At 37.5% G+C, this 23,273-nt stretch overlaps 1 protein-coding gene across 4 annotated transcripts in view; it reads right to left on the bottom strand.

Moving 5' to 3' along the window:
- Positions 1–4,429: 4,429 nt before the first annotated feature.
- The window catches only part of IFT88 (intraflagellar transport 88), a 58,574-nt gene continuing 39,730 nt past the window's right edge, over positions 4,430–23,273 (bottom strand). For all 4 annotated transcript variants that reach the window (XM_064505028.1, XM_064505025.1, XM_064505027.1 and 1 more), the window contains 4 exons: positions 21,938–22,044; positions 15,553–15,613; positions 5,506–5,601; positions 4,430–4,746 (listed from right to left, as the gene is read on the bottom strand). In XM_064505028.1, the coding sequence (XP_064361098.1) occupies positions 4,625–4,746; positions 5,506–5,601; positions 15,553–15,613; positions 21,938–22,044 (386 nt within the window). In that variant the 3' untranslated portion in view covers positions 4,430–4,624. The remainder of the gene's footprint in view (positions 4,747–5,505; positions 5,602–15,552; positions 15,614–21,937; positions 22,045–23,273) is intronic.

Genomic DNA, 23,273 nt, shown 5'->3' on the forward strand with positions numbered 1-23,273 from the left:
ATTCCACCTTCCTTGTCATTGCAGTGCTGATGTTGCAGAATTACTACGCGCCAGGAAGCAGCTAGACCAGTGCTGTGTGTTTAAGCAGTCAAAGCCAGTCAAATATTTGTCTAGATCAGGATGTTGGATCCAGATTTGTGTGGCTCTAGATGTCAGATCCAGGTTTTTTAACCCTTTTCCTCCAGGCTATGTTGAGCTCAGGATTCATTTGTTATTTGGATGATATAATCTCGGCGTTGGGACCCTAAGACTTGCAGAACCTAGAAAGATTCAATGTTTGTTTCCTGCAGAGCAGTTTGCTTTCATTCTTGATCTGTATTTATTTTCTGATTTCACAGATCAGAATTAAAGGGTCACATCTCCACAGAATTCAGAGTGTTCAAAGCTTGTACGCATGGGCACGGAGAGATCTTAGCTAATGAGTTCAAGGTTGCAAATGACTGGGAAAAAACTGAAAGACACTGCAAAGCGGGACTAGCATTTTGGAGCCAAACACTTCCAAACCAGACCTGAGCTCTGAGCTCCGCTCCTATGGAAGGAGCTGCAGCAAACCCCTGGATCTAACACACTCTGGGAAAGTTTAAAATTGGATCTGAATTATATCCCTGAGGACTATCTCTATTTAATAAATGTCCGGTCCCCTAACTTTTCCAAACTACAACTCCAATTACATTAAATGGAAACTTTCCAGGCAGTGGAATTTTTTGCAGGAAGATGAAGATCTATCACATTACCTAATTTTTTCAATTCTAGAGTCTTTTTGGAAGGTTACAGTAAAATGTGTCTTTTATTTGCACTTGTTCCTCCTAGACTGTTTTGGTATGGAGGTGATCTACAACCTGTTGAATTCATTGGTTTTAGCTCAGATCCATCAGGGTACCTGCATTGCATGTGTTATTTTGCACTACTAAGAAAGGACTAAGAAGTGTAACTCTGATATTGCCGTTGCATATCATTCCTTCCAAAGAGCAGGGCAGCAAGCTGCTGTTGCTCTAGGTGCGCTGTAGACACTTTTCTCAGTGTTTGATGATGTGAGTCCCAGTTTGCAGAAACTACTGCTGATCCCAGAATTAGCTTTGTTGTATATCAAAGTGCAGACTGTCAAAATAAGCTTAATTTAACTGCTGTAGTTGGCTTGACAAATAGGCCCCAATATTCTTTGATAAGCAAGCCCCTGTTTGCCAGTTGAGTTCCTAACGCATCCTCTTGGGGAAACCAAACTGCCTTTGTTTCCAGCGTAGTCAACTATAGTGCTGGCACTGCAGTGCTGGGGCCACCTACAGCTTGCATGGACCTGCACCCCAAAAAAGCTTTCCTGATACTTGTTAGTCCCCGTTGCGGCAGGCTCAAATGCTGACCACCACAGGGGTGGAGAGGCAGCATGGCGCATGCAGACCGGGCAGTTGAATGTAACAGACTGTTATGGTGATTACAGCACTCTGCAAGAGTGTTGGTGAGCACATTCAAGTTTCTACACTGCATCTGGAAAGAGATGAAGTCAGGCCTTTCTTAGAAGAGCTTGTTTTTGCTTTGAAGGTTACATATCAAATCTGGACTGAGGATGCCTAATGTTGTGCTATCTAGGATGGCTGGAAGATGTGTCCCTTATCTTTAGTCGCAATGGGATAACTGCATTTACTACTTGCCCTTTGGGGATTAACTTGCTTTTGGCCAGGTTCTAGAAGGTGTTGCATACTCGTAACTTCTGCTGTATTCAGCAGGAAAAGCACTGTGACTCTGATTCATACAGCTCTCTAAGAGAAGAACACATGCATTTTTTAAAACTCTGAGTTATGTTAATAGGAGCAAAAGTAGGCTGCCTCAGAGAGCTTTTGAGTATCCACCCATAAAAAGCTACATAAATGGTAACTATTATTAACTTTCCACTTGGCCTGCTTTTAGCTTACCTTTTATCACCCTAATTGCTCTCATGTGGGCCCATTTCCAGTCTAACTCCTTTCCAACTCCATGTACTCTTTTAGTTAGAACAAAGTTGGGGTGATATAAAAGGGAAGAATTGTCAAAGCAGCTACATGTGATATAACCATTTATGTATCTTGTAAGATTAAGTTTGTCATTTGCATAACAAGAGAAGTGTGAAAACACTGCAAGAAATAATGTAACATCCATCTTATTTTTAGAGAGATCAAAACTTTATAATTGAGTCTTCATTAAAATCCATCTAATGTTATCTAAATCAAAACAAGAACTGAGTTTTCACCAAAGTCTCGCTGTAATGATTTTTAGGACTTGTAATTATATTTTGGTAGGATAGAAACTCTCATAAGAAATTAAGGAGTCTCTACAGACTGAAAGCATTTTTTTAAACTCAGCGTGAAGCCATTTAAGATTCCCTGCAAGCTGCCTGAGTTAGTGGCTGATGCAGGTCTCTACTACTGCTCTGTTCAAGAAAATACAACTGTAACATGGATTTTGTTTTTCTTTTTTTCCTTTCAATAGTGAACTTATGATACAGGCCATCAGGAACAAATACATAAGAGACAAGGCACCATGAAGCAAGTGACTACAGCCAGGGAGCTAATTCTAGCAGCTAGTGGTGAATTAAGATGAAAGTTAATTCAATACTTATAGATAACTATCAGAGCATCCTGACCAGGAATTTTTATAATACAGTATCAGTGAAGAGCTTTAATATGATAATAACAGCATGATGCTACCAGTCACATTTAGATGACAACAGTAGACTGACTGTGTTGACAGGTGTTTACCATCTTTGCACTACTAGCAACAGGAGCGGGGAAAAGTAAAACAGAAGAGTCTGCAGTGAAACTGGGAGTTCACCAGAAACAAAAGGACCCTACGTTTCTGTATTTCTCATTCTAAAAGACATGAAAGGTTTCCTCAGCTAAGTTGAACAGAGTCAAAAAGCCAAAGACTGCTCTGGCTTGGCATACGAGCATTTATATACAATATAAATATATATTGTGTATACAAGTGATATACAAGTTCTTTTAACAAACTAAGTCATCCATTCTTTCCCTCTCTGCCCCCACATGCAGCAGAACACAAGGTCTTTTTCCCTTCTCTGTCCTGCAGCTAAGAGAAAACTTGGCCTGCAGCACAGGAAAGATTTGCAGAAATAAGAGAGGTGGCATCCACTTCTTCCTCATGCCCTTCTTTTTCTTTACTCTGAAAGGATGAGGCCCCAGAGCTATGTCTTTTTTTCTGTGGTGAGCTCCTCAGGATGTGCCATAAAGCACATAGTGTGCTCTGCTTATACCACCAAGTGGAAGCTGTTGCAATCCCTAGACTGAGTGCTGCACTTGGCTGAAAAGCTGCATGTGTATAGCACTGTACCATGGGAAACACATTACATATAAAGCAGTTCATTAACTGGACAACTGCACCGTAAAACCCACAGGGTTATGTTCCTATAGCAGCACCATCAAAGAAGTATTTCAGACCAATTGCAGAGACATCTTATGAGACTGGGCAAATATTTTTAAAACCTAACAAGAACATTTCATGAAGACATGGAGAGAACTTTCCAAAGAGTGTGACTAGTTGGGAAATAGCCTGAACACCAACTCAGAATGAACACTGGAGATTTTAAGAGACTGAATCCTTATATTTCAAACTGTAATACCAACATCTAACTATTAAACCAAACTTGCACAAATGTTTTAAAAGCAAATCCACGCCACTGCAGTCTACTGCTTTTACAAGTGTTTACTAGGAAATATTGAACAGCTGACTCATAGTTTTTATCTCTGAAAGTGATAGAAATCAGGAAACTCATGTTCCTCTAACATGTTTCAATGACTTCAGGTCACATTTGTTCAGTTCATAAGCAAAATGATGATTTTTCTAGTATTTTTGTACATATTCAACCTAGGCTCCAGAAAGCTACCTCTGTTTCTAGTTGTTGCCACAATCCACAGCTTTAATAAGGTTCACAGCTGAAGTCTAATTAGCAATTCTGAACAAGCTAGACTGAAATCCCACCTACTCTGACCATTTGATATATAAAAATATTATTATTTTTGTAATTGCAGAAAATACTCAGGAGCTTGCCAAGAGACTGCTTGAATTAGAAGCTGCTATTTGTGTGACCTGTGAAATGGCCCTGGTTCAGCTAAGCATGTAAGCATAGACTAAAATTAAGATGCTTTCTTCAGTGTCACTGTAAGTGCTTTGCTGAAGAGTGGCCTTCATGATGACCAAGGTCAAAGCTAATATTTAAAGGCAGGTCAAGGGGAGGAAATCAATTCATATGCCTTAAGTAAATTCAGGCCTCGGGTGAAGGCCATGGAACTTCCAACCTTATAACATTGCTTCAAGGTATTTCACGTTGAATGGTGAAATTTTAAACTACTATTGTATGTATGTCTGAAAGCAAAAGCTTTATACATGTGATATAGTTTGCAATGAGTTTGTGTGACCTGTGCAGTTTTTATGAACAAGTAAAACAACTCCATCATTGTTTATTGTATATAACAATTATAAAAGACGCTGTTACTACAAATCCATAGTTTTAATCTATGGTACCATAAATCCAAAATATTTTACAAATATTGTATCAAAAACCACTGCAAATTATCATGGCTGGATATTTTTCTGCTAAAACTTTAGAAGAAAAAGAAAAATCAGAGTGGACTGTACATTATTCTGGAAGCAAATCCTCTCCTAGTTCTTCATCAGCAAATTCATCTTCTTCAGTTCTTTTTCTTGCTGCAGTCTTTGGTCTTTCTGCTTGTGGGCCAAGTGGATCTATGTAGGAGGCATCTACAGTTTAAATAAATACATTTGAAAGTTACCTACAAGTAATTTTAGCTGTGTTTCAAACAGATACAATTAAACTCAAGAATGCTAATATGACTCTTCTGTAAGGTATCTTACAGAATGAATGAAAGATTCTGATTCTCTAGAAGAGTTATTACACAGGGATTTAGGACTTTTACTACCAGCCCCAGAATGCTATTGAAATGCAGACTAAAAAGAGAATAAGAGCACTAAAGGAGAACAAGATACCACATTTGCAAGGTAAGGCAGGGCATGACAGCAGTAGTACCTGAGTGCTAGCGACAGAAGCGTCTTTTATAAATTCACCTTTATTTTATTACAGTTGTTAGGCTTTGGAGAATGAGACTTCAGAAGTGTGCATGGAACAGGAAGACTGATGAGTTGATTAAGGAAGGGCATTCTAGGGAGTAACACATTCCACAGGAATTTAGGGTTTTTAAATCCCTTGTACTCCTTTGAAAACTCCACCTTGGTGAAGAACTTATGACTGTAAAACCACAAGAACTGACCAAAGGATGCAGAGCACAAATATATATATATATTTTTACATGGTCCACCTCTCCTAATACTTACTTTGTAGCAGGCTATGAACAGGGAAGCTAAAGCCATTCTGTGTATTTATTTCACAGGGAAAATGCTTTCCTAGTTGTCTAACTATACATGCTTTTCAAGAACTTATTTTTCTGATTCCCCTCTCTTTGAGAGCCAGGAAAGTAAGCAAGGTATAAGCTGCCCACTTGCCTATTTCTTTACTGCTGCTGCTTTCATAGGGTTCACTTGTTCCAGGCAAAGTTCTTAGTTTGGCGCTCAGTCTTTCTCCTTTGTTACCACCACTATCTGTAGGGAAAAAAAATGTTGAAAAGCCAAGTAACATGCTGTTATGTTCTGTGAAATCATGAAATAAGAACAGCAACAAAAATTCGGCCACTATCTGTGAAATAAGATTTAGGTGAAATGATCTTTTCATGATTGATACAGTACTCAGTTGTAACTGTGGTTGTTAAAACACAATGGACGCTGTGTGTGCATGTGTGTGTCTAAGCTTTTTAAATATACAGTCTTACTTTGGGGTAAACATTTTGCATTAAAATATTTCTGTTTCAAATGCTGACTTTTTACTTGCTTATAAATTACAAACATCACATTTTGGAGTTAAAATAAGCATGAATAAATATAAGTGCTGTCACAATGCATATGGACATTTCATGTGTCTGTGTGCTAATATATTAATATGCTAGTATATTAGTATGATCCACCTGTTGAATGCTGTCAAGGTTAAATACAACACTAGCTTTGCTTTCGATTAGACGAGTATATTTGGCATGTGCTGGCTGCATGGCAGGCAGGCACAGCTCATGTATACAGACCATCTTGGCCCTGCATCTTGCTGTAAACATTGTGCTGGCAGCTCAGTTTGCAGCAGGGCCCCAAGGAATGTGTCGGCTCCAAGGGCTGCCTCGTGCCCAGACAACGTCAGATTAACATTCTCTTGCCAGAGCAGTATTCCAGACACTTTAAATATTCTATTAACCTCTGAATCTCTTTTTCACATTCATGGCAAGTTTTCAATCTTGTCTGCTACACTGAATTTTTATTCATTTTTTTTCTCCTAGGAGAAAACTTTTCATGTTTGGCTTGGTATATTGACAAGGCAGGACATGCCATGCAGCCAAATACAGACATGCTCATTTACAACATGAAACAATGCTGTTATTAAAAGTCCTCCATCTGTGAAGAAGAAAAATGGGTTTAATTCAGCAAAATTAATTACAAACGCTGGACTTGGCAACACATTTCCATTGTTTTATTTACTACAAATGTTCCGTTTATAAATACTGTTACTATTTTTACAAATGTATTCTTCCATAAAGATGACAAACCTTTATTTTCCTATAAATACCACTGCTGACTGCAGTTCACTCAGCCTTGCAATGGAAGAGAATGTCCCTGCTCTCAAAAAGATCTAATATATGTGATCACACATGCCAAACAGTTAATATGTTTACTTGACAGAGGTGATGGTTGAAACTTCAAAGCTAGTGAAATCTGTTTTGACATACATCTGCCTCTGGTCAATTCTCACTGAAAGGTTCCATGAAAGAAGTGAACATTTAAGGAAGGATTTGAAGAAACTCAAAGTGTTTGATCAGGGGGCCTCAGCTGAAGTGCAGCAAAATTACAAAAGGGCCTCCTCTTGATTTCAGTGGGCTTTGGACACAGGCCCATGCGACAAGAGGTGAGTGTTGAGCTTCAAAGATGATCTGGATGAAAACATGTTGATGAGAGTCAGAAGAGAACACAAAATGGCTTATAGGCAGAGAAAGAGTAGACAGGAGTAGGCACAGGGCCTTGTGAAAGGGAAAACAAGTAATTTACAATATGATAAGAAAGCAGGAAGGACTGGTGAAAAGATGTGAAGAAAGGAATGATATAGCAGGAATCACAAGAGAAAACTGAACTAGTCACTGAAACTGCATAGGTATAATTGGTTGATTCCAGAAAGGAAGAATTTGGTGTAGTGAGAATAAAAGATAATGAAGATGGCACAAAGAGTTTTAACTGTGAAGGAAGAAAACGTGGGTGTTAGTGATATTACCAGAGGAAGCAGAACGATCTGGTATTAACCAAAAAAAAAAAAAAAATCAGGACAGTAGACCAACTAAATTGGCTGGGATAAGCATAACACCTACAAGCTATCCATACATCTTATTGCCCTAAATCAAACAATTTAAAACAGAAGCTTTCTTGGACATCCTAAGACTCTTTCTCTTTTTTTAGGGCTACATCCAAGAAGGGAAGGAAGCAGTAATTTTGAAACTGTAAATCCAAATTTGCCCCCCTTTTCACTCTCCATTCCAGTGGATGTGCAACCCTCCAAGTGCCTAAACCTCAGCAACTGCCTCCCTGCACAGCTTCAAAGTTCCCTAAGCACTTACTGCTCCGATTCTGTAGATGCCCAGAATGGCAGCGTCCTGAGCAGCAAGATCCCTGCAGGATGTTCAGCATGCGACCTTGGGTCTAAGCTCCTCTTCTAGTTTATGAACCAGTACAGAGGAATCACAAGTGCAATCACAAGGTAAGCAAACATAGCTGTTCACACAAATGGAGCTTTCTAGGCTCCAGGACTTGATTCAGTTGCCCAAACATGTTAGTTTTCTTTCAATTTGATGAACTGAATCAGCTCAAAGGCGTAGATTAATGCTAGAAATAGTGCAAGGGAAGCAGCAAGAACATGTGGCCAGGAGTGAGGAAGAAAGTAAATGTTGAGGGGAGCATGACTGCTTCCTTCAGGAGCAGCAAGTTATTAGATCAGCACAGCCCACCTTGTCTAAAAGCACCCTGGAAAAACTAGGAAGAGTTTCTAAGGGCGCAGTGTCCTCTTACACTTAAGTAGTAAGAACATATGAATGCCTTACTGGGTTAAATTGAAGGTCCATCTAAGCTGGCATCTTGTCTGTAAAAGTGAAAAGCGTAATGCGTAGAGAAGAGAATCAAAAGCAGAGCGAGTGTGTACAGCATTCTCCAACAATAAGGTCCTAGCCTCCAATGAGGAGTCACGGAGGCACGTGTTTGGGGGTGTAAGGGAGGTTACCCTTCCTATTTAACAACAGACCGAGCAAGGCATTCCACTGTTCATTCATCCTGAACCCACCAACCTAGCCTCACATTGCCAGAGAGAAACACCACGCCCTTGTCAGATGTTTCTGCCCCTGCATCCCACCCCCTCCTCACACTGTCAAGTGGCAGCAGGCTGAGTCAAAGCAGCTCACTGGTACATTTGAAAACTAATACAACAAAAATGTATTTTTTTTTCCAGTGGATCAACAAGGTACTGAAACTCACCCTACCTTTGTGTGATCAATACATGCAGAGCAAGGGATGGGAAAGCAACAAGCAGCAGAGAGAGGTTTAACACCTCTTGGTAGCAGCCCACAGTTATTCTAAATTAAACTACCATGTGAAACTGCATCAAGTATCTGTGGATTGCACTGTGCTCAGAGACTGCCTAATAAAATGAAAGGGGAGCATCTTTCTTTTGAAAGTACAGCTGGAAGAGAGTAAGAGGTGGTTGGCACCACCTACCTCACATGTAGACAGATGTCAGACACCAGCTTAGGAAGTGGGAGGTTGGGCCTCAATGCCTTTGTTCACCGGAGGGTGTTCAAACCCACTGCTCCCATCTCACAGGAAGAGTGTCCCAGTTCTTGAGCCATTTCGGGTGGGGGCACATTTCATGCCTTTCTTGAAGCTGTGCCACTATTCTCCTTCAATGAATCATTTGACTGACCACGAGATACAGGATTTGGCTGCCAATATGGTAGGTATTAACAACTCTGCTGACCAGCAGTTTTATAGCATGACCCACTAGAAGTTTAAACCTCATCTTTAAATTTTACTCTTTGCAATTCTGTTGGCAGATTAATCATTTATATGTTTTCTTCAATACACTTACATAATTTGGCCAAACTTTTGGAATATAGGCATGCAATGTAGACTTTAGGACTTTAGTATCCTACCCTGAACAGAACTTCAGGGAAGGAAATTTGCTTTTATGATGCTCTATCACAAACATGCATGCTTTCGAGATGGGGGCTTTACAGTTTCTAATCAGCAATTCTCCCTTCTCCCCCTGCCAAGCCCAAACAAACAGAAAGAAGATTTTATATGCATCCCAGCTTTTGTATTATGGGAATGAAACCAACTTTCACAAAAGTGCCACCGATTGTCTGCCTTTTTATAGTTAAAAGGAGAAAAAAAGGATGTAAAATCAAAGACAACATTTTGTTGAAAACTAGTTTATACCTACCTCCTAACATTTAAGAGAAATTAGTATATTTATTTTCAGGAGAAAAGACAGCTACAGAGGGAGGAAGAAAGACAGCACACATACAAAGAGAAAAATCAGAAGAAATTAAATATAGGAAAAATCTACATACATGTTATAATGTTTATCATGACAAAAGGCACGTATAGAGAAAAAAAACTAAGGTGACACTGAGACAAAGGATAACAATAAAAACTGGGTAAGTGTTTTTTGTAGAGTTATTCTCTGCTAACAGTACAGCTTTGTTAACATGTCTGATTGCCCCTGCAATCAAAGGACTACAGATAAGCATACCTCTAACTCTACATCACACTAGTAACTGTACAAACACATGCCCCTAGTTAATTAATATTTTTAAATAACGATCAGTGCTGAACTAAATTGGTTCTCTGAATCCAAGAAAATCTTCACTGTAATTAATAAATGCTCCTTATTTAATGTGCTTTCATTTAAAAAGTATTTTTGTAAGTCTTTACTACAGTCTGTGTGGAGGCCAGTCCTTGTGTACCCACTTTGGGTGGATAATGCAGATACACTCACATAAACTAACTGCAGGAAGACAGCTCCAGTTTTTAGTTGAAAAAGCAACACAAACTGATTAAGTAGAACTGGTTAATATATTTTTAAAATCTGATTTAGAAATATATTTACTCTGTAAGATGATTATATTTGATACTTGGATTATAGTGCTGATATTATCTTCTGCTCTCAGTCCATGTGCATTAGCATCAGATGGAAGCTATGCATACAAAGACATAAATAATATACGCTGCATACTGATATCTGTTACAGTGCATTCCTTCCTCTCATTTGTTTAAACATAATTCCCATAATGTTACATTTAGCATATATTATTCAAATTATTGTATGATATGTATAATATTTCTCTTCATTCAGATTTGTGCAGCCTCTGTACAAAAACAAAATTTTTTTTTTGAACCAATTCCCCCACATACAATAGGAAAACCCCAGAAAGAATGGGTTTAACTTAGAACTGGGTTTTAAAAGTTGGTTAATTTTATGTGGCAGAATAATGAATAAAGCAACATGCTACACAAGTAGTCCTTATTTAAGCAATAATCCTATTTTAATAGGATAATAATAATCTTATTTTAAGCAGTGATATATCTAGCTAAAAAGAATTCAAAATTTTTGTAAATCTTTCTGCATTTCCTACTTGGCAAGACAATTATGTGCATGTCACTTCAACCCATGCATGAAATTCACAGTATTTATATTTACATCTGATCTTTTAAAAGGATTTCACTAGTGCAATTACAGTGATGAGACTACTGCATGAGAAATTCCTCCGAGAACATAAAGCACATAAATTACAATTTTTAGTACCATTTTGATCACCAGAAAAAGATATCAAGGGTGAGGTTACTTGGTAATCTACCTCCTCTGTAAAATCTTCAAGTAATAAAGTGCATAGTGGTCTAATGTTTTTAAAGACTTCAGATGCTTCACTGAATCCAGAACTTGTTTAAATGCAGGTCTTTGCATTTTTTGTGTTTGGGATGAAGGCACCATCTTTGGAGAAGAGAGGGCTTTGGTTTGGTTCAACCAAAACCCAGCAAGTTCAGTGTAACAGGCAGAATATTATAATAAAACTGGGAAAAGGAATGGGAAGACGATGCAATTTTTAGCTCCACTGCAGTTCATTTTGCTTTGAAAAATTCTGTTGAATGAAAATTGTTTCTGTGTGTCACTTAAGCCAATTCCTTAGGTGAGTTCAGATGCAGAAAACAGATTAAGATGTTCGTTCATTCAGATATTCTGTTAGCTAAAACAAGAAAAAACACCCTTTGTTTTTGTACACATAGCCAATGGAACCATCTCACAAGGATTTGGAATTAATGAAGCACAAACAGGCAGACAAAACCTGAAACTCAAAAGAACATGAATAATCGTGAAGAGCTTGCTGCAGGGCAACAGGAAAATCCCTTACCTTGACTACACTGCAAAATATTTGGGATGCTTATTGCCTTTAGTGCCCTCACATCCATATGTAATCACATATCATAGGAAGAGATTCCTAGAGGCTCTAAAGGGTGTTTGAATATGGATGGACAAACCCATTTCTCCACTGACATCACTGCAGGTGAAATGAGAAAGAGAAAAGATATCTAAATTCTTCTCACACAATGTCCTTTCCATATTCATCTGGACAGGCTTAGGTAACAGGGCGAATGAAAAACGCTCAATCCTTTATCTTCCAAATTGTACACTGCTTCTTTGGGCTCCTGTTTGAGACTACAGGATGCCTCTCATCTAGTACAAAATTCCGCTTTCGGAGAGCAGGACAAAAATGTACAGACCAAGTAAACACTGCTACGGTAATGTATTCCTTAAGGTCATACTCTGCCTTATCTATGAAAGACTTTCTGCTCTTGAACAGTAAAAAACTTCTCTGATAGTAAAAATCACAATGTCCTAGTTTCCAAGTTCTAGATGTTAATATCACATCTCTGCAGAACACAAGAAGTGAATATGAAAATGAGAGAGATTATTGAAAAAGAAATCTTTGAGAACTGCCTAAACTCAGATGTGCTGTTACCTGCCTTTGCTGTATTTTTTTTATTATTTTTTAAAACAGGAAAAAATTGTAAGGGAGTGTACCAGTGTCATCTGCTTCCAATATGAATCAAAAAGATTGAAAACCCAAAATCTGATGTTCATGTGGAACTTTTACTATTTATAATAGGAGTGAACAAATGTGTTCAAATTTCAGTGGACAGTTTAGATTTAATGCTTATCCTTCCTACAGTACAAGGGCAGTGTTTAACTGATGCTCATAGAGATACAAGTTTTCCTGGTCTCCCTTTTTTCATTCTGTCTACCACCTGTCCATACACTAACATATTATTCAACTTACGCTTTAGTATGTCTCATGCATCTTCTGTTTTAATTTATATTGGCAAAGTAGTAGGTAACCTATTAAGCACAAACCCTGCTGACTTAGTTCTCTTTCCTCTTAGTTTTGTCTTTAAAAGCAATTTTTTATTAATATAATATTTCCTAAAACAAAAAAGCCTGAACTTTTAATACTCTTATTACAAGTAACTACATAAGGACAAAAATACTTGAAAAAAGATCTGTTAGGAAGGTAAACTAATGCGAATAAGTATGAGGAACCTGAAGCAGTAAAAATACACTGAGCTCGTAAGAAGAACGAAATAAAACATGTATTATACCTAACATATTTGGAATGCATACATACTTTGTTTGGCTAGTAGATCCTACACTAAAGAGGATTGCTTGCTTCCTTAGGTTCAGTAAGGAGGGCAAAACCCTAATACAGTGTAGAAAAATGATCCTTTTTGGTCTTGGTAAAGCCACTAGAAGAGATGAATCTTAAAATTTATATAAGTGGTTTATTTTTTCTATTTTAAAGTAATTGATATATCAAAAGTGTACTAAGATCCTGAAGTAAAATGTGTTTAAATTCCACATATGTCTTCACACAGGCTGTGTACATGAATTTCTTACACTTTAAAATACAGACTCATGACCCAGGTGAACAATGCTAAACCCAGCACAAAATAATGTTAGGACTTCAGGTTTCTCTGAGTCACCCTCAGTAAAAGGGAGGGAGACAAACTACAATATAGTCCTTATGTCTCTTGCCTTGCGTATGCTAGCTTCATCCCTGATAAGGTTCCCCAGAGTGAACGTTACTGGTTATAAATGTGCAATGCCTTTGGCTTCTTCTAAAAATTATAAGAACCACAACTTTTAATTAGGAATCCCAGCAGAAATAACTCCAGGCTCAATACAGGACCTCCTTTGTACCTCTGCTTATTTGCTGAGCGATTTCCAGAAAGGTTGGATCTTTGGGCACTGAATTTGTGTAACTGAGACTTCTCTGACATGCTCTTACACAGACTGGTTCCCAAACTCTATTTTGTTTCCTTTCTTTCATGAATTTCATATAATACCTTTAGCAACAGTCCAAGAAGAATGATAGGAGAAATTCTAGGACAATTTCAACCCTGCTTATCCCTGCCTTTTATGTTATCATCCTAAGTGTCAGCATTTTCTCTTTTTACTCCAATTATGTGTAAGGCGAAAAAGTACTGCCTTCGAATTACTAGAGTTTGTGGTCAAAGCTTCTGATGGGTTCAATGGTTTTCTGTTTGTTTGCTTTTTAAACTTTCCACAGGTATTTCTGTACTTGAAAGAAGTATTGACAAATCAGTAGCTTGGGGGATAAATGCTGTCTTAATACCTTTCCAGTTTGGTCATTATTTATATCCTCATTTGCTAAGCTACCAACTATACCTCCATGTTCCCTGTCTGCATCACATTGCCCCTTTTCACTAACAATGGTGGGTATAATGACAAAATATAGCTGTAAGAAAAGAGACTCTCTGTGCTATTTGCCTATATGCCTGATGCAGTGTTCTGCACAGCTGTAAATACCCTTGCCTGCTACCAACGATACTCTTTCTTAGCCAAAGTCGAGATCCACTTCATCTAATTTTTAGAAAAGGGATTCTCATGCTGTCTCACACTGCTGTTTTGCTGGCACTTCTTGTGGGCTGCCTGACCATAGGGCTTATGTTATAAAGGAAGGCCCAGAAATATTTCCATTCCTCTCTGTTTCCAAAATAAGGAATTTCACCCCTAGAATTATTTTGGCCTGAGGCCCAGAACAGGTAAAATTCAATCCCAGGCAAACGGTGTTTTTTCTACATATCAAAAGATGATTTAAAAGCTTCTTTAGTGAAACTACAGAGCTAAAAAAGGAAACAGATCTCTCTTAAGAATTCAACACTCATTCTTAACCCTTAAACAATCTAGAATAGCAGTCTTTATAAATGTAAAAGCATTCTAAAGTTATTTTAAGATTACATTTTCATGACTCTTCTAGACCCTATAGAATTGGATCAATGTAGTAAACATCTGCTATGTAGGTGGAGAATTAAGAAAAATACTAATTAAGCAAAAAAAACCCATAAACTATTTCTCTGCAAAAGGAAGGGCAAGAGAGGCAAGAATTTCTAGGGGATATCTTTTGTGAGACCCACTGATAAAAGATAAAACAAAAGTAGAATGCAGAGAAACCATTTCCTATTTGGGTCAAAATGGATTTTTTTTTCCAGCTAGCCAAAGTCGCCTGAAGTCTGGTAGTTTCCATAGAATGGCAGGGGAGAACAATTAGGTTTAACAGTACTAACATTTCATGGATTTAATAATGGGGAGGAAAAATTGTTAGCTCTGCAATTTGCAGAGTGCCTAATGCAGAAAAGGCTAAGCAGGGCAGTTTCCAGAGATGCATTGCTAGAGTTTTACCTTTGTGAAACTCAGCATTTTGAATCTATCGGAGCAGGGAGACCTAGTCTTCACAGAGTGAATTTTCTCCTATGGAAGCCTCTAGTATTTCAACTCTGCTGTATTGAGAAGAAGGGAAGAAGGTGGTAAAAGACAGCAAGGGGGCCTTCTCCTTATTACTGGGTTGGTTTCACAGAATGACCTCTTGAACTTGCAAGAAACACCTAATGTAAAAGACGAGATGGTGGGCACAAAATTCCCTTTAGTCCATTTTAAATAGAGACACAATGAATTTATACTGTTCATGGCTTAAACGTTCTGTTTCCTTATAACAAGTGATTCCTTATAGTTAATGCTATTCATCCAAAGTTAATGTGACAAGTGTTTAGTCTACAATATCAAAAACTGGAATTTAGCTTCAGGAATACAGTGAGATCTGTATATAAAGCACAAGCTCTTAGACCAAATATATGCTACTCTACTTGTTGAGCTTCCATACAGCAATGAGACAATCAAAAAATATGAAACAAAATTTGTAAAGCACTTGCATATTACTCAATGCGTATTTGCATGCATTTTAGAAATGTACAATTAAAGAGGGTTTTACAAACACTTTAAGAAAAACTATTTTCTTTAGAATTCTGACAAGTCTGACACTTAAGCAGAGGTATTAAACAAGTACTTACCACCACCAGCACTCCCTTCTCTGCGGCTACGTGCACTGCCATCTCTGCCAGATTTAACGCGCTAGAGAAGAGTGAAACAGGTTTGAAAGAACAGAACAAAAACCCCATTTACTAATATACATTACAGATAATTATTGAAAACTCAACTTAGTTTATTACTAAAACTGTAAAAGAACATTAAACTAGACTTACTTTACTGTAACTAATAAAACTTATTTTTTCAATGCACAAAACTGTAGTTAAAAATCAGTGTTTTAATCCAATATTTACATAAAACTAGAGTTCTATGAAAGGCAAACAGAGTATCTCAATAAATTATTTTTCTTCAGATAAAATTTATACAAGAAATGTGCATAAAGATAGTCCAGGTGAACCTTTGTAAAGTACAGCTGAAAAAACAGGCAAGGTAGCCCCCCTTGCATGAGTTCAAAGTAGCCTCTGCTTATTAACATCTTGTAAATCCCGCAAGCGTATTATTATTGTAAAGATTCAAGAGGGGAAAATAGGGAAATCTATAAAAGGAACTATTTACTCCATAGATCTTAAACTTTGAACACTTGGCACAGCATTACACATTAAAGCAAAATTTAATTTGTTGCTGGGTGTTAATTGTAAGATAAAGGCAAAGGTAAATACTTTAAAAACTATTTTTAAAAATAAGTCAGCTCTCTTGCACTGAGGAAAGTATCAAAACATCTTCCAGCTGTGTTATTTTTAGTATTATTTGAAAACTTTAACTGTTTATCAAAGCAATACCTCTATATTGCATGGCAGACTTGGTTTCTCATGGTGAAACACCAAATTTCTCATGCATATTTCTTGTCAACTACAAAACATACATCTTAGTAAGGGACTTTTTGATGGCTATGTACAAACATTTGGTGTTTAAAAGTGTGTGCATACTACCTAACCAGGTGTTCAGGTCAATTACTGTAGCTTCTTCTCAAAGTTAGAGATTCTGTCTCAAAGCAAAAAGTTGTATTTGGCTGGTCATTCATTTTTCTCCAGAAAATATCATGGCGTCTGGCAAGGTTGGGATGACACAGAAGTAGTGAAAGAACTTTCAGGCTTCTCACCAAAAGAAGACAGATGACTCTTAAATCAAAACTCATAGCAGTCAGACAGGAAAGCAGTCTGCCTAGCGTGAAACCAGGAACTGTCTTGGAATCAACCAGCCTGGGCCCAGAATTTCTCATACTTTTTAGCTATTTTGGGAAATTCTCAAGTCTAAAGTATTTCCTCTAAGATTCTGGTCTAAATCTCCCGTTCGCAATCCAGTGAAATAGCATGTTTCAAACCCTCAAGAAAAACGTTCAGACTATCCAAATCCTAAACGACTGACAGTTCTGCTTCTGTCTTTCAGAGGGAAGCAGTCCCTATATGACCTTGCTAGTTCTGTATACCCCAAACATGAGAGTGAAATGCCATGTTAATGTTAATGTTCTGCTTTCTTCTAAAAGAAGAAAGCATCTCTAACATGTTGGCTTGGAAATTATATACCTCCAGACGATCAATGCCTGTCATAATGTGTTACCATTACGAGTGTGGACCATGCTAGAAGTGATGCAACTGTTATCGCTCAGAGGAGAAAAGTCCTAAAGAATTTTCCCTGCAGACCACTAACTGGGTCTACTTGGACTACTTGGACTTCTAGATAACATCCAGGATGTGCTTATAATAAAGGTTGCTTGCCTAGGGAGTCAAACCTGTAAGCACTGTCTGCAGGCATACTTGAACAGTAGACCTCTCTAGCACAAGGTGTCAAACTGGTGCCTGCTGTCATATGCCCAAGACATGGTAGTGGAATGAGAGCCTGGTTGAGTGAAATGGTTATATAGGATTTGAAATCTGTCCTAATAAGGATTCTTTTTGTCATCAAGCTGAAGAGTGCTGTAGCAAACCTGAAGGACCAAACAACTGTGGTTGAAGTCAGATTTCTTAATATTTGCATTGTAAAGTCAGATTGTAAAAAAGCTGCAGTGATGGAAGAGAAATGATGACTTAGATTCTACAATTATGTATGTTACAAAATGTCTGGATTGAGAGAAAAAAAAAAAACCCTGAAGACAATCTAAGATAAAAATACCTGAAGCACGATGAAAATTTTGAAACAGCAAAACTAAAGCTAGCTGCACTATGATGGCCAAACTTTACCTCTAAATAAAACACTACATGTGGGGGGCATGTCTCTTTTTGTCAGATCATGTGACAGAAAACATGCCCCAAGCATGAGGTAATGTATTTTGACATATGGCAATACACTTTCTAGTTGCAGGTTGGGACTGGACAACATTTCAGAGTCCCAGACTAAGAAGGAGAGATAAGTAACATCTCAGTTCCCAGGTGAAACTTCAGGACAATGTAGTGTCCCCCAAAGTTTCATTTGAATGTTCCTTTATTTCACAATGGTGCTGTTCACACTGAACATCTGATCACCCCAAGCTAAGCAGTAAAAAAAGTAGGAAGGAATTGAGCTCAGACTGCAATCACCTGATTTTATACACGATTGTATGGGAAACTACTTACAGGCATACCCTTAACCAGTAGGGAAAAGATCAGATCTTGTATATATGGATAATCAACAATGCAGTCTGAACAAACTGTCACTTACAGAATAATAAGTTGATGAAGGCCTTCATGGCCTTTACATCCTAGGATGCTATCTCCAAAACATTACAGAAATATTAAAGCACACAACTAATCCCTGTGATACTCCAAGCTGGTAGTTTATAAGTTATCTCATATTAAAAGCAGACATTTAAAATAAGTCCAATGATCTTCACTTTAAAAATGCCTATCTCTCTCCAATGACTGCAAAAGAAATTTAAGATGATCAGTCCAGATGCAGATGCCTGAAGGTAAGTGCAGTAAGTCCCCCGCAGTGTTTGAACCTATCATCACTGCTTCACACCACACCCAATCAGTCCCTCATTTTTAGTCATTAAGCTCACTTAAGGGAAATAAATATTAATGTGCGTATACATCAATGCCAAGAAGGTTATATGAACTTTCACACTGATATCTGTCTTTTTTAAACTGAAACATGAAAAAAAAAAACCCCAATGCATTAAAAAAATTTTTTATGAAGGTTACAAAATCCAGTGCTGTGAGAGGCAGGGATAAAAATTTCTACAGAGAAATGAGTCCCACAGATGTTTCCTGGAAGGAACAACCTGTCCATTCTTGAGAACTGAGTGGAAGGAACAACCTGTCCACTCTTGAGAACTGAGTGAAATAACTACTCCAGAATATTTATTTTGGTATAAACTCCATATGGATATACTTATTCTGGAAAAACAATGCCAGAATAGCAAATTTTGATAAATTTCTACAAAGAGAAGAAGTCTGTGTGCAGACTTTGAAATATAGGTATATTACACTGACATTTATCTATTTTCTCTTCACTGGGTGCGATCAAGAAATCATGGTTTAGTCTTAAATTGGGAGCAAGAAATGATTTCTATCTGGTTTTGTTGACCGAAACCAGTGTTCCTACTGGAAACAAGTAGTGAAATATTAAAATTTGGTAATTTTAGAGCTTGAAAATACAGTTTATGACTCCATGCTCATGGATGACAGAAGGAACTTCTTAGGACAGAAATACCTAGTAATTTCTAAAGCCAAGTGGTAGACATGAAGTTAAAAAGACAAAAAAACCCAAGCAAACCCAAAACCAGAGGATGGGAACCCAGACGCAATACCAGTTGCAAAAGGGAACTGCAGAACTATTGTTTGCAAGATGGCACTGGTGTAGAGATTCTGTAACAGAAAGATACCTTCTAACACCAGGCAGCAGCATACTAAAACACACTATGTTCTGTGATAAAAACATTTGTTTATTTTCTTAATGTCTTTGTTCCTTTACATCTAAAACAGTGTTATGTTCTTTTAAGAAAACTAGGTTAGTGGATTCCTCAGAGGGAGAGGAAAATTGCTCCTTTCTTTGAGGAGATACTGAACTTCAGGAGATTTCGGGGTATGGCAGACAAGGGAGCCAGAATAGGGAGATGTGAGTCTGTTCTTCACGTAGGGTGGCTGCAAGAAGGAGCAAAAAGCGTCCCGTAACGCTCCAGATGTTATGAAAAGAACACGCTAGGAATCTGAGGAGACTGGGCAAAATTTGCTGCCATTCAAAAACTCTCTGAGCTTACTAAAACACAGGCTGGAATCAAGGATCTGCCTGCAAGGATGAATCTGACAGCAGCAGAGCTGATTATAAACCTGTTTTATTTATTTATTTATTTTTATTATTTATTAAGCTTTTTTTTTAAAAATAGTGTGTTTGTGTTTTCTCTATTTAGAAGAGAACTATTTTAGCTTAAATTGTAATAGAACCAGGCTTATTTGAATTTAAAAGCCTGTTAGCTTTTTTGAGGAACTTGCTATAGGAAAATGTTTAGGCAGATCTACCCTAAAGCTCTGGCTAACCTGAAGTGCCATCACAGATACCCTTATCTTGCCTTGCAACATCAGTATTGTGACAGGATAGAATCAGACTCTTAAATGTGAATAGTTAAATATAACACACAAAGTGAGCTTTCCAAGTTGTGGCTGAATTATGACTGACAGTCTAAAACAATCACATAATAACTTTTTCTGCCATGCATCTATACTGGATTCAATTGACATATCTATCATCCAGGTACAACTCAATCAAGTCCCTTAATACAATGCAGTCAAAATGAAAAAAAAAAATCCACATTTTAAACTTGATTCATGTGTTATTAAAATCTCCATTCTTGAATATTTTAGATAATTTAATCTTCTAAAAGTTTTACTGGTAGCTTTTTCCCCCACCAAAGCACTAAGTGTAGAAATATATTCAGGGAAACTCAGGCTTCCAACATAAAATAAACATGAAGAAATTTGACAAAAACTTCATTTTACATATTCAAATATCTTTTCTTTTTTTTTTTTTACAGAAAAATAATTTTTTTCTTAGACTCAACTTTTGCAGATCTATGCTGCATGAAAAAATGCTAGAATTATACACATGCAACTAGATAACCTCTCCATCTCCTCTCCACCTCCATCTCTTACCAGCTGTAAAATCATCCAGTTTTTAACTGGTTTTGTCTCTGACCTTTCCTGAGCAAAGCATAGAGGTATTAGATGTTATTGCAAAGAGCTATCTATATGATGCGAACTTATATTCCCTAGACACTAAGCAAAGCATCTTTAACGTACTTCAGAGAGATCTCCTTAGAGTTTCCCTGAGTAGCAACATTGTGTCTAGTTATCTGTTTTGTTTACTGACATCATTACCAGGGCACTGGGAGGAAATTAGTCCAACCATGTTTGCGGATTGCTTTCTTCTGTCCATTTTTTCAAGTGCTTTAAACTTTTACATTTATAGAAAATCAAAACCAATATACTTCAACTAGCCCACAAAGAAAGTTTTTGGCATAAATATGGAATCCTCTGATCAAAGTGTTCCTCTTCGTGAGCCTCCTCTCGTTAGTAAAATGCTCTAGCGTTCACGTGCGCGCTCAGACCCTCTGGAACACTGGTACAGCACCATCAAGGTTGGAAACTGAGGAAGAAGTGAAGTCACTACGGAGGTGTTTACACAGTATCTGACATTGAATGGGAGCCAGTAAGTCCCACTGGAGGCACAATAAATCAGGTAAGACTTAGCGTCCCCTGATGTGACTAGGTGGCTTTCAGGCAGTTAATTGGACAGGAAGCGCAAGCTTTAGTATTTTGTAGCTCAACAGCACAGACAATGCCTTCTGAATAAAAAGCTCATTTTAATGTTGAAATCTTACTTTATCACAGGAATAGCAACGAAATCATGAAAACACGCACATTCATCTTAATAGAATGCAAGTTGTGATTTTACATCTTTCACAGTCTATAGCTTTGCCATGGCATTTTTTTCCAGTTTAAATTCCTCATGTTAGTGGGAAATTTTATTTCATACCCATGTAATCTGCCACTGTTGTAGTTTTGTATATAGCCAAAAAGAGCTCTACTAGATGGACAAATTCTTAGGCTCCTCTCCTCTCCTCTCCTCTCCCTATAGCTGCCTTGTAACTTTCGGGGGGAAAGGAGTAAATACACGTTAAACAGTTTGGAAAATAAATTGGAAAGATGACATTCCAGAGAAGCTGCATTACACTTCTTGCAGGTGGCTCTAGTGTTCCCTTCACCTACCTATCACCCAATCTTTCACTAGTATTTAACCCACAGAAATCCAGTGCTCAAAAAAATTCACATGGTTAAGGTTGATCAGCAATTTAAAACTAAAACACCCAAAAGGGCAAAAGAAACACAAATCTCTCTAAACCTGGAAGATAAGATATATCTTAAATCATCATAAGGACTTTTAGTTTCATCTGTGTTACGCAGTTATACTACTTAATCATAGAAAAAACAAGCATACCTGCTCTCTTATTTCTTTTAATTTTTCCACTCTCTTGAGCTTTGTCATATATTCTTGAACTTCTTTCAGTCCCATATCTGTGCAGAGACGAACTAAAAATCGCAGACCTAATTGAAACACAAAACTGTATTAAAAAAAGGCTTATAAATGTTCAAATTATCAGTGCACCCTAACAGAACTGGACATACAGAATGGTTGTATGGAACATTACAAATAACTGTGAATACAGGATGACTCTAGTCCAATGTTACTATTCAAGTTGTAATATATGCAAAGAATTCAACATTTTCTGTGATGCAGCTTCTACATTTATGAATAGTAGATCTATATATGTGGAAGACATGAGAAACAGGAATTCATCTGGCTCAGAGCTCTTGATGTTTGCAAAACATTTTGGAAACTGGAAAGCATAATAACAGCACTGAGTTATTACAGAGAAGCCACTATCAAAGGCATTTTGTTCCAAACAATTTACAAGTGAATCGGAATGCATTTTGCTTTTTTTTTTGCTGTAGGTGATTTTTCAAGATTAGTATCAACTCAATAGAATTAAAAAATACAGACATGAAGGTCAAACACAGCTCTATGATGACACTGAAAGAACCCCTAAAAACGTTCTTGTGAGACATTATACCAAACTGGGAAAAAACACTGTTGCTATTCCCATGTGTTTGTCAACACCTGAAAAGAACTGCCTCTGAAGCAGACACAAGCATGACATGATTTATTTCCCTCCTGACTGCTTCCACAAATATATTAACTTTTCTTTTTTGCTAAGTTAGTTTTCTGCTGGTTTAGTGAGCTGAACTGGACCACTGGTCCCCTGAACTGAGGGACCAAATAAGCACCAGGACCAGCATAAGGATGGGGACATGGCCAAGGAGTGATGACCATTCTTTTAGCAGCAAACTTTTAGATCTGTTTAATTTTCTTGTCTACCTGTTGCCTCAGTATTGTAATTTGTAGAAACAACGTTCAGAAAAATACTGCCATATCTAAAAGGTTTGATATATAAATGGCCAATATGAACATGACACTTTGCTCCCAACTCTGATGAGTCATAGTATTTAACCTCTCTAGGACAACAGAACTGTATGATTCCTCTTTAAAAAAGAGCAAGTTTGCTAAAACAGAATCATACCATTTTATTTTAAAATACAGAAAATGTTCTTCCTACATAATGCTTAAAAGTGTAACCCTGGTAGTGACAACTTTGTATTTTGGAAGTAGCAAGGTAGTAGGCAGTGTGGGATGTAAGAGGATGTTCTGACAACCAATGACAAACCTTATTTTCTACATGTCTCTTTCATTTAGACTAAAGGAGTGGCTGCTTGTG

The sequence above is a fragment of the Dromaius novaehollandiae genome, chromosome 1 (genome assembly GCF_036370855.1).
Source record: "Dromaius novaehollandiae isolate bDroNov1 chromosome 1, bDroNov1.hap1, whole genome shotgun sequence".
NCBI lineage: Eukaryota > Metazoa > Chordata > Aves > Casuariiformes > Dromaiidae > Dromaius > Dromaius novaehollandiae.